Consider the following 15,308-nt stretch of genomic DNA (forward strand, 5'->3'; position numbering starts at 1 on the left):
GCACAAAAAGAGACAGACCCAAGAACCCACAGCGGAGACACCAGAGTGCTGATAATCACGCTTTATTAAATCCATAACTCACGGAGGCTGCCAAAACAACCAAGGCTACAACTCTAACTTCAACCAAACCAAAGCGCCGGGCGGCACCACGTCTCTCTCTCCGTCCTCGCTCGCCGCCGCCGGTTCGGTTCCCGGTGCCGCCCGAACTCCTAAAAACTACCACACGGACACGCCGCAGACCTCCGAGAGACAGCTCCGCCTCTGCGAGCAAGCGCCGCGCCGACTCCTCGGCTCATTTTCTCTGTTTTTTTTTTTAAAAACTTGCCAGGTTTCGATGGTGCGACCGAGGAGCCGAGGCGAGCGGTCGGTCGCCAGACGCGGAGCACAAAAACGCCAAAAAAAATAACGCTGGTGCTCAGGGAGTGCAGGCCGCTCGCACTGTGAGCACGTCATGGAAACGGCGGTACGACGTAATCAGTCAGGAGAGCGAGGTCCAGTCGTCCTGCTTGCACGAGGGTGTATGCAAACAGCACTCGGGATCTCGCGCTGTTCCTCCTGTGGTTCTGTCCCGGGTCGAGTAACGTCAGCAGGGAGCCTCTCCACCCGCTGAGGCAATCTTAAGACTTCAACGCGTCGTTGAGGCACATCGTTTAGTTTCTCGGCTCAACGGGGTATTCGTCCCCCCGGGGGGGGGGAAACTTTCTCCTGTTGAGCCACGTTTAGTTTCACTTTGTTTCAGTTCATATTCTTGTCATAAATAACAATGCATACATTTCCCATAACCGTTCAATTCGGCTATATACATTATGTACATGTCACAGAAAAAGGGATCAAAGATCCTAAGTCATAGTTATCCAATATGGCACATTTTATAACAACGTCAGACTTTAGTCTAGTTTGGCATAAATTAATGTCAAGATTGGTACAAAAATAGTTCATATTTACAAGAACAGAAATCCAGATCTTCATGAAGTAGATTGTTTTTGCTTAGTTAATAAATAAAAAGGCATGGAAGTAGGGAAAAGGGGAAGAGTGACAGATTTTTTTTTTTTTTTTTTGTTTACGCTGATCGAATGCTGATGTGCACCGTCGCCGAGTCCGAGCCGAGCTCGTTGGACAGCTTCAGGGTGTAGGTCCCGGCGTCTTCCTCCTTCACGCCGGTGATGATGAGCGTGGTCAGGTCCTCCGTGGTGTCGATGTGGAAGCGTCCGCCGGCGGTCACCTCGATGGTTCTGCCGCCGCGGGACCACTCGATGTGCTTGGCGTCGCCGGAGAAGGCGCAGGTGACCGTCAGGACCTTGCCCGGCTCGATGCTGATGTCCTCCGGCAGAGCCTCGATCCGCGGAGCTCCACCTGGAAGACACGAAGTATTAGCGGTGCAAACATCTGGCAACAGAAGGCTGAGGAAAACCTAGATTTTCTAAGTCAGGTACCAAGAAAAAGGAAGTTTTCTGTTCACTTGCATGGATCCAAGACGTTTATGATTCATAGATATTCATTTTCAAAAGAAGTGCTGTTCTGTTGAGTCTGAATAATGACTTTGTTTATTTCAACCTGGACTCCAGTTCCCATGTTTTACCTACCAAAAGCCGTCTTGGTTCATCTTTCCACTGTTCCAACAATCACCACTCTGGTCTGGTTGAAATAAACTCTTAATTCACCCATTTACATGTGGAGATATGCTGCTCTATACACGCTAAAAGTAGTGATTATTTACATGGAGTCTGGTGGAGATATGCTGCTCTATACACACTAAAAGTAGTGATTATTTACATGGAGTCTGGTGGAGATATGCTGCTCTATACACTCTAAAAGTAGTGATTATTTACATGGAGTCTGGTGGAGATATGCTGCTCTATACATGCAAAAAGTAGTGATTATTTACATGGAGTCTGGTGGAGATATGCTGCTCTATACATGCTAAAAGTAGTGATTATTTACATGGAGTCTGGTGGAGATATGCTGCTCTATACACGCTAAAAGTAGTGATTATTTACATGGAGTCTGGTGGAGATATGCTGCTCTATACACGCTAAAAGTAGTGATTATTTACATGGAGTCTGGTGGAGATATGCTGCTCTATACACGCTAAAAGTAGTGATTATTTACATGGAGTCTGGTGGAGATATGCTGCTCTATACACGCTAAAAGTAGTGATTATTTACCAATCTTACCGATTGCTCTGAAAGAAGATCCCTCGCTTTGGGAGCTCATGGCGTATGTCTCGGACGTCATGGAGGACATGCTGGACATGGACATAGTCTCAAACTTCATCTCGGCTGCCATACTGCTGAAGGAGCTGGACTCCATCATGGAAGACATCATGGCCTGCTGGGCGGAGGAAGAGAAGGAGGACGACTCCTCCATCACGTGCATCTCTTTCTTCATCATCATGGATGAGCTCATGGATGAAGACGACTCCTTCTGGCTCATCGCCATGGATCCTGGGGTACAGATTCAATTAAATTCAATTTTACTGATACAGCGCCAAATCACAACATTTATCTCCCAGGTCTTTCATAAAGAGCAGGTCTAGACAGGACTCTGGGATGTTATTTATCTCCCAGGTCTTTCCATAAAGAGCAGGTCTAGACCGGACTCTGGGATGTTATTTATCTCCCAGGTCTTTCCATAAAGAGCAGGTCTAGACCGGACTCTGGAATGTTATTCATCTCCCAGGTCTTTCCATAAAGAGCAGGTCTAGACCGGACTCTGGGATGTTATTCATCTCCCAGGTCTTTCCATAAAGAGCAGGTCTAGACCGGACTCTGGGATGTTATTTATCTCCCAGGTCTTTCATAAAGAGCAGGTCCAGACCACGACTCTGGGATGTTATTTACAGTAATATATGTAAAATCTTCACTAGGGTTGGGAACCAAAACGTAGTTCCTAATTATAAAAGTTTACAAAATGCCAAGAACCGGGTACACATAACAAAATTACAACCTGAATTAAGCAGATTCTGAATCTGATTTGATCCAAACAATACCCAACCCTAGTCCGAATTTCTTTGAAATAGCATGAAATTGGACTAAATCTACTTGGATACTTGAGACCGTGTCTCACCTTTAAGTGTCAGTTGCTGCTGCTCACGGTAGGCTGTGACCTTCATCCGTATGGACTGGAACACCTGTCCAGTGAAGGAGAAAGAGGATTTGGACACTCCTCCCTCCGACGTCATCTCACAGGTGTACTCTCCCTGATCGCTGTCTGCCAGGTCACAGATCACAAGGCTGCAGGAGCCCTCCGAGTAGTGCATCTCGAAGCGGCTGCTCTGTGAAAGCCTCCTCCCGTTGACATACCACACCACCTCCTTGACGCTGCTCTCGCAGACGCAGGACATCCGCACTGAGCCTTCACTCGCCTCGGCTGTCAGCTGACTTAGGACTTTGGGTGGTTTCGGGGTTGGGGATTTGACGGTGGGTGGAGAAACGACCCTCTTCGGGGACATGACGGGAGGAGGAGACTTCATCCTCGGGGGTGATTTGACTCCCTCGGGCTCAGGGGACTTTAAGGCTCTTGGGGATTTGATGCCTAAAGGTTCTGGAGATTTAAGACCTCTTGGTGTTTTGACTCCCACCGGTTCTGGAGATTTAAGTCCTCTTGGTGTTTTGATTCCTGCAGGTTCTGGAGATTTGATGCCACGGGGTGATTTCACTCCCTCAGGTTCAGGAGACTTGATCGGTGGCGGTGGTGACTTGAGTTTGGGTTCAGGGGATTTTAGTCCGCGTGGGGACTTAATTCCCTCAGGTTCAGGAGATTTGATGCCTGGTGTTGGTGATTTTAAGCTGGGCGCTGGAGAGGGAGTGGGTGGCTCGGGAGACTTGACGCTCCCTGGCGTTTTAATTCCCTCTGGTTGGGGAGACTTCACGCTCGGAACAGGAGACGTTATACTTGGTTCGGGAGACTTGACGCTTGGAGCTGGCGATTTAACCGAAGGCTCAGGAGACTTGATGCTGGGGACAGGGGACGTGATGGAGGGAGCCGGTGATTTGACGGAAGGCTCCGGAGATTTTACACTCGGAGTGGGTGACTTTACAGATGGCTCGGGGGATTTCACAGCCTTGACTTCCTCTTTGGTAAGTGACCTGCGGATCGTCAGAGTGAAATGAGCCTCCTGTCGGCCTGCTGAGTTCTCCACAACGACCGTGTAGCTGCCCTCGTCGGACGCCGTCACAGACGAGATCTCCATGCTGGACTTGTACTGCGTGGTGGTGACGTGGACACGGTGAGACGAGACGATGGTTGTGCTCTTGTGTATCCACGTTACGCTCGGTGAAGGCTCGCCGTCGATGTCGCAAGAGAATCTGGCGCTCTCGCCCTCAGCGACCGACACAGACTGGGGCTTGGTAAGGATTTTGGCAGGAAGAGAAGGCTTAACCTTGTGTACAGAAACTTCCTCGGTAACAGCTGTAGCAGCAGAAGATGACTTCAGTGTAGTTTCAGTCATGGTGCGTTTCCCCGTCAAAGAATACTTCTCCGATGAATAGGAGGAATCAGAGGACAGGTATTCAGCAGCGGCGTACTTGATGGATGCATCGTACCTCTCGGCAGATGAGTATCTCTCAGAGGAGGCAGCGTATCTTTCACGTGTCTCTGTTATTTTAGACTTGCTCTCTTCCACCTCCAAGTGTGTCTGGGAAGAGTAGCCAGCTTTGAAGTGTGTGGTGTGATAGTGGTCGATCTTAGTGACTTCGGGGACGTATTTTTTCTGGACGTCTTCATCTCTGCGGCGAGAGGAGAAGGTGGTGTAGCCACTGCCGGACACATCAAGGGTAGCGTAGTCGGACGCTTCTCCCTTGGCGTTGGAGCACACGCAGCGGTACGTGCCGCTGTCGTCTTCCTGACACTCCAGGATAGTGATGGACAACACACCGCCCATGTTGGTGAAGATGTACTTTTCGCTGCTTTCAGAGATCTCAGTTCCGTTGTGGAACCACTTGACCTCGGCCTCTGGCTTGGTTTGGATGTTCAGGGTGAACTTGGTGTCTTGGCCGATCGGTACGCGATGAGAGCGCATCCTGACTGTCACCCGGGGAGCGTGGTCCAGACTGAACGGCGTCTGGCTGACTACCTGGTATTTCCTCTCGGACTTCAGAGCAGCCTTTCTCGCCTCGTAGCGGGACATGATGTCGAAGCGGGCGGAACGCTCAAACCTGGAGGAGGAGCGGGATGACCTCTCCACGGACCTGATGGGGCTGGGAGAGCGAGGACGCGTCCTCTCTGGCGTGGGGGACCTCCGCACCACTGCCTCTCCCTCCACCTCCACCTCCACCGGGGGCTTGGCACGTGACGGTCTGATCAGGTCGGAGACGGGACGCATGAGCTCGATGTACGTAGGAGACAGAGACCTTCTCCTCCTCATGAACTGGGAAACGGTGCGTTTCTTCTTTGTCTCAGAAACCTCAACAGACTCGTGCCTGACTTCCTGCCGCCTCTCTTTGAGTTCCACGGCCCGGCGCTCAATGCGGACGGGGCTGCGGGTCGGAGAGGCTGAAAAGCCGAGCTCCAGCTCATCCTCCAGCATCATTTTCTCCTCCTCGGTTTTCCTCATGGAAAGGTAGTCATCCACGGGCATCAGCAGCTCCTCGTCACTCATGTCTCCTAGAGATCTCCTTCTGGATCTAAAGGATATCTCGGATTCAGGAGAAGGTGATCGGCGGGCGGGCCTGACGATCTCCAAATCATCCTGAGTAAGTTTCGGGATACGCCATCTTGGCCTGTACTGGTCACTGATTCTCGGGAGGGGCATTACGTAGAACTGTTCCCACCTGGACAGGCGTATACGTCTCTGCCTCTTCTGCACGATCCTCTCCATCTTCTCCGAAACCTCGTACTGGTCTTTCAGCTTTCGATACCACTTCATGTCAGAGAGAGGCACAAACAGTTTGATACCCTTGTCCTCATCCAGAGCTCTGGGATCGTGAACCACAGGCTCGGGGATCTCATAAGGCATGAAGATCCTCCTCTCCTCCTCCAACTTCTTCGTCTCGGACTTCTCAACTGTGATGTTGAATTCTCCCTCAACGTTCTTGGTGCTCACGGCGGGCTTGTACATCTCTGAAGCATATTTGAGCGCTTCCTGGGCCGTTGGGTTGAGTGGTACGAGCTCCTCAGTGGCGACAATCTGCAGAGCCATCTTGTGAGTCTTTTCAATTTGTTTCTGTACGTGTCTGTGTTTCTCCTCCTCGCTCTTGTACTCTCTCCTGGTGTAGGTGAGACGGTCCACCTTTAGGGTGGCCTGGCAGCTTGCAGAGCCGGCGCAGTTGGTGGCAGTCACAGTGTACACACCGGAGTCCTCGAGCAAAGTGTCTCTAATGTGCAAGACGTAGTAGTCGAGGTCCTCCTGTATTACAACAACTTTGGGACCAAACTCAAGCGCATGACCGTCCTTCTGCCATTTCAGAGTTGGAGTTGGAATTCCTGAGACTCTGAGCTCAAAGCGTACGCTGTGTCCCTCAACACACTCAATGTTAGCCAGCAGACGTTTGAACATGGGCCTCATAGTTTCCTCTGTCACAGGATGAGGTGTCACGGTGAGACGCGCCTTGCAGCTATCTTCTCCAAATTTGTTGTTGGCCATGACGGTGTACTCTGCATCGTCGTTCATGTCCAGGTTGTGGATCATTAACTGATACAGGCCCTTATCGCTGGTGAACGTGTACTTGCGGTCGTCGTCGCCCGCCTTGATCCTCTCTCCGTTCTTCAGCCACATCACGTGGGGCTCCGGGTGCACGGTGATAGTGACGCCGAAGCGCACGTCTTCACCAATGTAGGCGGAGCGATTGTAGAGAGGCAGAGTGAACTCTGGCGGTCTCTGCAGGAGTTTTGTCTTGTCGGCCCTCCTTCTCAGTTTCTTGATTGAGCGGCTGATGTAGTGCTCTCGAATGCTCCTCACCGTCTCGACAAAGAGCTCTCCATAGGCGCTGTCCTCTCCGTTGTCGCTCACCACTTTGCATCTGTACACACCATCGTCACTCTCTTCGATGTCCTTCACGTAGATGCTGGCAAAACCGTTGCTGTAGGTGATTTCATACTTGGCACTTGCATGGAGCTGGCGGTTTCCGAAGAACCATGACGCCTGAGTGCTCTTGTCATAGTCGGTGATGCTACAAGTGAATCTGACGTGGCCGCCTTCCTCAGCTGAGGCATGCATGACTGGACCGGTGCGGAGGCCATGGTACTCACTTCCAATCTTCACTTTTCCGACAGCCAATCCTCTCTGGTTCTTGAAGGCACCACCGTAAGCCACACGAGCCGACGACACAATGATATCTACCCTCTTTGCAAAAGTCTGGTAGTACCTTCTGTGTCTTAATGTCCTGATGACCTTGGTGCTGACATTCTCGATCTTCATCTTGAGCCAGGGGTGCTCCAGAGCCTCATGGGCGGTCATACGGAGCTTCCTGTCTTTGACTAGTAGTCTGTCCACAAAGTCCATAGCCTCCAGGCTGATGTCCCTAAACGCTTCACTGTCAAAGATGTACTCACAGTTGGAGATGTTCTCGATCATCTTTGTGACGGACTCTGCAGCAAACGGATTAAGGCCACTTAGCAGGATGTAAGCCATGACACCCACGGACCACATATCTGTGGCGGTTGTGACCAGGTCGTGACGGTGGATCTCAGGGGCGCAGTACTCCGGAGCAGAGAACAGCATTCTGATGTTTTCTCCTGGCACCAGAAGCCTTGCCTGGCCCATCTCGATAATCTTTACATTGGTGCTTCTCCTTGTCGTATAGACGATGTTGTCTGGGCGGATGTCGAAGTGGCCGAAGTTGTGGCTGTGCATAAACTTGAGGGCGGAGCAGACTTGTCTCAGATAGCGGACAATCTCCTGCTCTGTGAGCTCAAAGTTGCTGGTGCCGAGTCGCTCAAAGATGTCCACTCCAGAGATGAATTCAAAGATCAGGATGATCTCCTCCATGCTTTCAAAGTATTCATGCAGATAGATGACATTCTTGTGCCTTGCTACGTTGAGGGCTTCGATTTCTCGGAGAACCAACTCACGGTCGGTTCCTTTGACTTTGATGAACTTGGCCATGAAGGTCTTTTTGGTGGCGATCTCCGTGCAGCGGTGGACCACTCCGAACTGGCAGCGAGAAAGCTCCTCAGAGATGACGTACTTGGATGACAGCTCCTTTACCTTGTAGGACAGAGCCTCCTCCTTGGTGACCTCTCTTGTTTCATCCACTTCCTCGTCATAATTCCTGATCACGGACGTGTCTTCCTTTGTTGTGATCGGCTCAGTCGGCTGACAAGGAGCGCTCAGGCCAAACTGGTTTTCGGCGATGACACGGAACTGGTACTTGGTCTTTCCGAACATGTTGATGATTGTGATGCTGCAGTCGGCGGTGTGTCCTGCGCGGATCCATCTGTCCGCAGTTGTGGGACATTTCTCCACGATGTAGCCAATGATGTCACTTCCGCCGTCGTTGGCAGGAGGCTCCCAGGTCAACGTGATGGAGTCCCGGGTAATGTCGCTGACAACCAGTCCCTTTGGAGGCTCAGGTATGTCGGCCACGTTCACCTCAATGGTTTGTTTGTCCGTACCGAACCTGTTCTTTGCAGTAATGATGTAGTAGCCAGTGTCCTTCCTCTGCACTCCCTTCTGGAAGACGAGGGACGTGAATGACCTGGTAGTGATGACTTGGTGATACAGAGAGTTGGAGAGAATCTCCTGACCCTTCTGCCAAGTAATTGCTGGCTCCGGTTTGCCAGAGATGGGGATCTTGATGGTGATGTTATCCCCACGGACAGCGTTGACTGATCCCATTCCCTGGAGCTCCTTGGGCAGGTGGATCTTAGCAGGAACTGGAATTAAAGTGATAAAAACAAGTAGTTTAATATTTAATCTATTTTGGACATTATAAATGCAGAGGACAGAAGACCTATTACTCTTTCCTAAAATAAATAATGAGATTATCTAGGTAATTAAAAGACTTTATCCTTGTAGTCTTGGCTCACAATGTTAATTTCTCCCCAATGGGGTCACATTCATTCTGGAACATGTCTGGTTGTGTAGTATTTGATTTGGAAGCTTTAATCTGTGGATTGTGACAGTAGAAAGTGCTGCTATATACTCTTTTACAGAGGCAGATACTCTGAAATGCAGAAACCCTGACCAATGAGAGCAGACTTGGTTTTTCAAAGAGACAGGCGCTGCAACAAAGTGTCTCAGACCGAGGGGAACACAGGAGAAAGAAAGAAAAATAAAGTGCTTTTTGTATTCTATACATTGTTTTAGTATGAACATGAAAGCGGTTTATAACAGGTCTCCCTTAATGGACTCTAGAAAACATGAAGAGTCATTATTTTTGTCATACCTTCCACCTCCAGATTGGCAGTTGTAGAGATGGATCCTGACGAGTTGGTGGCTCTGACTTGGTAAACGGTAGCGTCCGTCTCGTCGGCGGAGACGATGACCAGCTGGTAGTAGCCGCCCTTGAACTCCTGGGCTTTGATCTTGGTTCCATCGGCCTGGATCTCCTTTCCACTGCGGTACCATTTCACCACAGGCTTGGGATGTCCCACCACCTTGTCACGGGGGAAAAACACAAGTTGAAAAATAAATTAAAACATACTTGTGCTCATCAACTTGGCTGAGTGAAAAAATCTCTCCTTGGACTCTGGGTGTCACTTCCACATTTGCAGTAGAATTGCTTGTAGTTTTGACATATCTAAACCTTTGACAAAGCTTATAGTTAGGGCCGGCTCAGGAGAGTCCTGAACCATCCCTTAGTTATGCTGATATACAGGCCTAGACTGCTGGGGGACTTCCCATGATGCACTGAGCACCTCTCTCCTCCTCCTTCTCTCCATCTATATGCAACCTCATCCTATTAATGCATTTTACTAACTCAACTTCTTCCCTTTCCTGGAGTCTTGTGCTTTCTCGCTTCCTACTTTGTGTAATATCCTTATTTTCTGTATGACCTGTAGTATCTCAACAACCCCAAAGTTGAGCAAGATGTTGGAATGCAGCCATTAAATCTAAAGGTTGCTCATCTTAGAGGAAGGGGCCTCAAAGTTGAACCAGATGTGGAAGGCTTAGTAAAAGGGGACCTTTGGAAGAGGTCCCCAGGGATCTTTGATTGATACCTGCTACCCCGCATTCCTTTACATGTTGTATAAACATAGACCCTATATGGACCATGATGAAGAAGCGGGGAGCCAGTGTGTATTTCGGCAGAGACATTATCCTAGCTTCTGCAGAGCTTGTAAATTGATGCTGAATTCTTTGATGTAAATAAACCTTTTAATAATCAAGAACCAGTGTCAAGCGGATTCCTGTCAACACATCATCCACATGGCTCAGACACCACAGACCCTTTCTATTTTCCTTCACATGTTCAATCAGTCATATAAGAAGTACCTTGGTGACCAATGTGGCGTTGGCGTGGTATTTGACGGTCATATCCCTGATCTCCTCCCTGAAGGCGGGAGCGCGAGGAGACTGGTCTGACTTGGGGATGATTGGCGCTGAGATCTCGCTCCAGTCGCTCTCGCCGCCCATGTTCTCACACTTGACCCGGAACTCGTATTCGAAGCCCTCGAGCAACGCCGTGACCTCGAAGCTGGTCTCCACAAATTTCTTACTGGTCACTGACATCCACTTGTTCTGCTTCTTCTCACGCTTCTCCAGGTAGTAGCTGGTGATTTTAGCACCACCGTCGCTGCTCGGAGGCTTCCAGCACACGACGCACGAGTCCTTGGTGGAGCTGATGATGAAGGGCTGCTGTGGGATGCCAGGTTTTTCTGAGAAATAAACAGGGAACGTTACTATGGTGCTCTACACATATATGTCACAGTCACGGGGGACACTAAGCATGAGATTTCTCAAGACCAATTTTGAAGGGGACACAAAAAACAGCCACAATTGTACTTCATATATAGGACCTGTGTACATACAGGAAAGCCGTACAACAGGTATTTTTAGAGGAGCATGAAGCCATTATCCTTCTTCTCAAAGTTCCTCTCTGATTCAGTGAAAAACTAACTAAATTGACTAATTTCCATCCATTTTGACCTTACCTTATTCCCAAAGAGAGGGTATCATTCATGTGCCATGATAAATACAATTTATATTACCACTTAATGAGTATTCTTGTGTTTATTGTTATACGTGCATTGCTAGTCCTTTGTAGAAATAAACCTATGGAGGGTTGGTGGTATGTAATACATCTGGGACCCCTAAAAGTGCATGTGGCCCCAGCCTGACCCCTCTATTGGATAGGGTCTAGAAGGACTGGCCTTTGGCGTTACATATCTGTAAAGTTTGTCCTGCCTCTGCAGTGTAGCCACAGAAACCCAAACCATCAAACAGAACAAGAACGGACTTACCGAATGGACTCTTAATGATGACCACGGACGGGATCTCCAGAGACTCGCTGACTCCGTACTGGTTCTGGGCAGACACTCTGAAGTAGTATCCGGCGCTCTCAATCAGGTTGGGGACACGGCAGGTGGTGCCAGAGACGGAGGAGGACACCAGGTTCCACTGCTCGCCTTCTTTGGCCTCGCGTTTTTCCACGATATAGTTGGTGATCATGGAGCCGCCGTCGTCTTTGGGGGGCTTCCAGCTGATGGTGATGGAGCTCTTCCGCAGGCCTTCAACCACGATGGGGCCCTCGGGGATGCATGGTTTATCTGGGAGGACACCAAAAACTGAATGAGTTACAGGGTTTTTAAATCGCGATTAATCTCATAATTGTCCAGTTAACTCGAGAACAATCGCACACGCACCGTATCCTTTCTAAATGTACTTTAAAAGTATATCTTTACAGTTGTTAAAGCTCCAGTGGTACTTGAGAAGTTACCTTTAAAAAAGTAATTAGTTAGTTACTAGTTACATCTTCCAAAAAGTAACAAAATAAGATACTCAGTTACAAATTATACTAGTAAATAGTTATACTTTTGCATCACTTTCAATGCTCATATGTGACCCACACAAGAGCAGCCATTTTCCCCCGTTTACACGACAAGACAAAACACAGTCTCATTATCATAATATCATCAAACCGCAGTTTTTACAAGTTCCCGCAATTTCATCGCATACAATTGCATAAATACCCTGCGTATTCCATCGTATTTTTTAAGAAAACCTGCGAAATAATCAAGGATTTTTGCACCAATCACAAAAAAACTCTAGATTATTTGAGAAGAACCGGAGGAGCCCGGCGTTACCTTGGATCTCCACGCGGAGCACGGTGTCGATGGTGCCGTACACGTTGCTGAGCTGCACCTTGTAGCGGCCGGCGTTGGTCTTCCTCTGGACGTTCCTCACCACCAGGTGGGTGTAGCTCTCCGTGTTCTCGATGATCACGTTCTCGGACGCGTTCAGGGGCTTCTTGCCGTAGAACCACATGATCTGGGGGATGGGGCGCCCGATGTAGACCACGTGGAGCCGGAGGCTGGTGCCGGCGCCGGCGAAGTACTTCTCCTTCAGCGGGTAGCCGGGGTGGAACTGCGGCGCGGCCTGCAGGCGCAGCTTGCCGCTGGCCTCCACCTCGCCGGCCTCGTTGACGGCCCGGCAGCTGTACTGGCCCTCGTCCTCCTGCTCGTCCGTCAGGATGCTCAGCGAGTGGTTCCGCCCGTCCGAGCTCATCTTGTACTTGCGGCTCTGGATCAGCTCCTTGCCGTAGCGGTACCACTTGATCTCCGGCAGCGGTCTGCCAACGATGCCGCAGGTCAGAGTCCCCGACTCGCCGAGCTTGGTGGTGACGTCCTGGACGTCTTCCTTCAGGGCCGGAGCCTCACCAACTGCAGAAGCATCAGCAGAGTTTCATTCAAACTGCTGCTATTATCACATATACAGTATATTTATACTGCACATGTGTACATATATATATATACTGTAGATGTAAGTATATATATTCTATTTAATACAAGGAGAGTGCATGTTAATGGACATTTCTGTCCATACGCCAGAGTTAACCAAAAAGTTATTTTTTATCTAGAATGTCCTTAGACAGATGTTAAAAGTCTAAACACAACAATATAAAAATTACAATATTAAAGGTAATTATAAGAGAAGTTAAAATAAATATGTGTGTGTAACAAGCATAGTGTGTGTCCCTGTGTGTGTAACAAGCATAGTGTGTGTCCCTGTGTGTGTAACAAGCCTAGTGTGTGTCCCTGTGTGTGTAACAAGCGTAGTGTGTGTCCCTGTGTGTGTAACAAGCATAGTGTGTGTCCCTGTGCGACTCACCGCTCAGTTTGGTCTTGATGCCCATGGGCGTGCGGCGCGGTCGGCTCAGTCCGGTCTCGTTCTCAGCGAAGATCCTGAACTCGTACTCGGTGGCTTCCATCAGGCCCCCCATGGTGAACTGGCGGTCCTTGGAGCGCTCCTTGGTGCATTTCTTCCAGGCGGTCTCTCCGGCCTGCCTGAACTCGATCCAGTAGCCCAGGATCTCTTTGCCGCCGTCGTGCTCTGGCCGCAGCCAGTGGATGGTGATGCAGTCTTTGGTCACGGAGATGATGTCGATCTCTCCCGGTTGGCTGGGTTTGTCTACACGGAGACGGGAGACATTTTTCTTAAAATTAGTCCCACATCCCAATGGTCCCCAATGGTACCACAGCCCTATGGTCCCCTATGGTCCCACAGCCCAATGGTCCCCAATGGTCCCACATTCCAATGGACCCACAGCCCTGTGGTCCAACAGCCTAATGGTCTCCCGGCCCAATGGTGCCCTATGGTCCCACAGCCCCATGGTCCCACAGCCCAATGTCCCCACAGTCCAATGGTCCCCTATGGTCCCACAGCCCAATGTCCCCACAGTCCAATGGTCCCCCATGGTCCCACAGCCCAATGTTCCCACAGTCCAGTGGTCCTCTAGGGTCCCACAGCCCCATGGTTCCACAGCTCTATAGTCCCACATCCCAATGGTCCACTATGGTCCCCCAGCCCTATGGTCCCACAACCCAATGGTATCCCAACCCAATGGTCCCACAGCCCTATGGTCCCACAGTCCTATGGTCTCCAAACCCAATGGTCCCCCTCATGTCTATCTTGTTTTCCCATGTCTTGTCTACTTATTCATACCAACGTAGTCCTGCAGAACTAGACCTTGTGTCACGTTAACTCACCGAAAGGCTCTTTGCAGACCACGGACTCTGAGGCGGGCCCGGCCTCGCTGAGCCCCACTTCGTTCTGCGCCACCACCCTGAACGTGTACTCGGCGTCGGGGATGAGGCCGCTGACGTTGTACATGGTGGTGGTGATGTGGGTCTTGTTGTGTCGGACCCACTTCTCCGTGGACACCTCCCTCCTCTCCACGTAGTATCCTGTGACGCGGGACCCGCCGTCGTCCCGGGGCCGGGCCCAGGACAGAGACACCGTTGTCTTGGTTACCTCCATGATCTCTGGAGGGTTGCTGGGAGGTTCTGGTGGGCCTGGAGGGGAACACGTTGTTAGTGAAATCCGTAATTACGCCGTCTGTGTGTGTGTGTGTGTATGTGTGCGTGTGTGTGTGTGTGTATGTGTCTCTGTGTGTGTCTCTGTGTGTTTGTTTGTGTGTGTTTGTGTGTGTCTGTGTTTTTGTGTGTGTATGTGTGTGTCTGTGTGTGTGTCTGTATGTGTTTCTGTGTTGTCTGTGTTTGTGTGTGTGTGCGTGCGTACGTGTGTGTTTGTCTGTCCTTTTGTGTATTTGTGTGTGTCTGTCCCTGTGTGCGTATATGTGTGTGTGTGTGCGTGTGTGTCTGTCCCTTTGTGTGTCTGTCCCTTTGTGTGTGTGTCTGTCCCTGTGTGTGTGTCTGTCCGTGTTTGAATCCGTGTGTATGTGTGTCTGTCCCTGTGTGTTTGTCCCTTTGTGTGTCTGTCCCTGTGTGCGTATGTGTGTGTGTCTGTCCCTGTGTGTGTGTCTGTCTGTCCGTGTGTGTCCCTGTGTGTGTGCGTGTGTGTGTGTATCTATGTGTGTGTGTGTACTCACAGAGCGGTGTTTTCGGCGTGACGGCCTCGTCCGACTTCAGAGATCTGCTGACGCCGAACTGGTTTTCGGCGGAGACCCTGAAGTGGTACTGGACGTTCTCCTTCAGGCCCTTCACCACCAGGGAGGTCTCGGTCACCCGCGAGTCCACCGTGCACCAGGCGGCCTTCGGCACCTCGCGGCGCTCCACGATGTAGCCCAGGATGTCGGCGCCGCCATCGTCCGACGGCGGTCTCCAGCTGACCCGCACCGATCGGATCTGAATGTCGTCAAACTCCAGAGGGCCTTCTGGGACGTCGGGGCGGCCAATCACCTTCACCTGGAGGAGCAGGAACAGGAAGTCAGCGGGGAGGCGGTAACTAAAGTAACTAGTAACTAAAG

The 15,308-nt window shown here is 50.3% G+C and overlaps 1 protein-coding gene across 1 annotated transcript in view; it reads right to left on the bottom strand.

Moving 5' to 3' along the window:
* Positions 1-321: 321 nt before the first annotated feature.
* The window catches only part of LOC116702454 (titin), a 155,013-nt gene continuing 140,026 nt past the window's right edge, over positions 322-15,308 (bottom strand). The window contains exons 101-110 of the mRNA XM_032536656.1: positions 14,931-15,246; positions 14,089-14,394; positions 13,211-13,510; positions 12,187-12,762; positions 11,344-11,649; positions 10,376-10,758; positions 9,327-9,537; positions 3,067-8,814; positions 2,175-2,444; positions 322-1,353 (exon numbers count right to left, since the gene is read on the bottom strand). Of these exons, the coding sequence (XP_032392547.1) occupies positions 1,061-1,353; positions 2,175-2,444; positions 3,067-8,814; positions 9,327-9,537; positions 10,376-10,758; positions 11,344-11,649; positions 12,187-12,762; positions 13,211-13,510; positions 14,089-14,394; positions 14,931-15,246 (8,709 nt within the window). The 3' untranslated portion in view covers positions 322-1,060. The remainder of the gene's footprint in view (positions 1,354-2,174; positions 2,445-3,066; positions 8,815-9,326; positions 9,538-10,375; positions 10,759-11,343; positions 11,650-12,186; positions 12,763-13,210; positions 13,511-14,088; positions 14,395-14,930; positions 15,247-15,308) is intronic.

Source organism: Etheostoma spectabile, chromosome 2 (assembly GCF_008692095.1).
Source record: "Etheostoma spectabile isolate EspeVRDwgs_2016 chromosome 2, UIUC_Espe_1.0, whole genome shotgun sequence".
NCBI classification, from domain to species: Eukaryota; Metazoa; Chordata; class Actinopteri; order Perciformes; family Percidae; genus Etheostoma; species Etheostoma spectabile.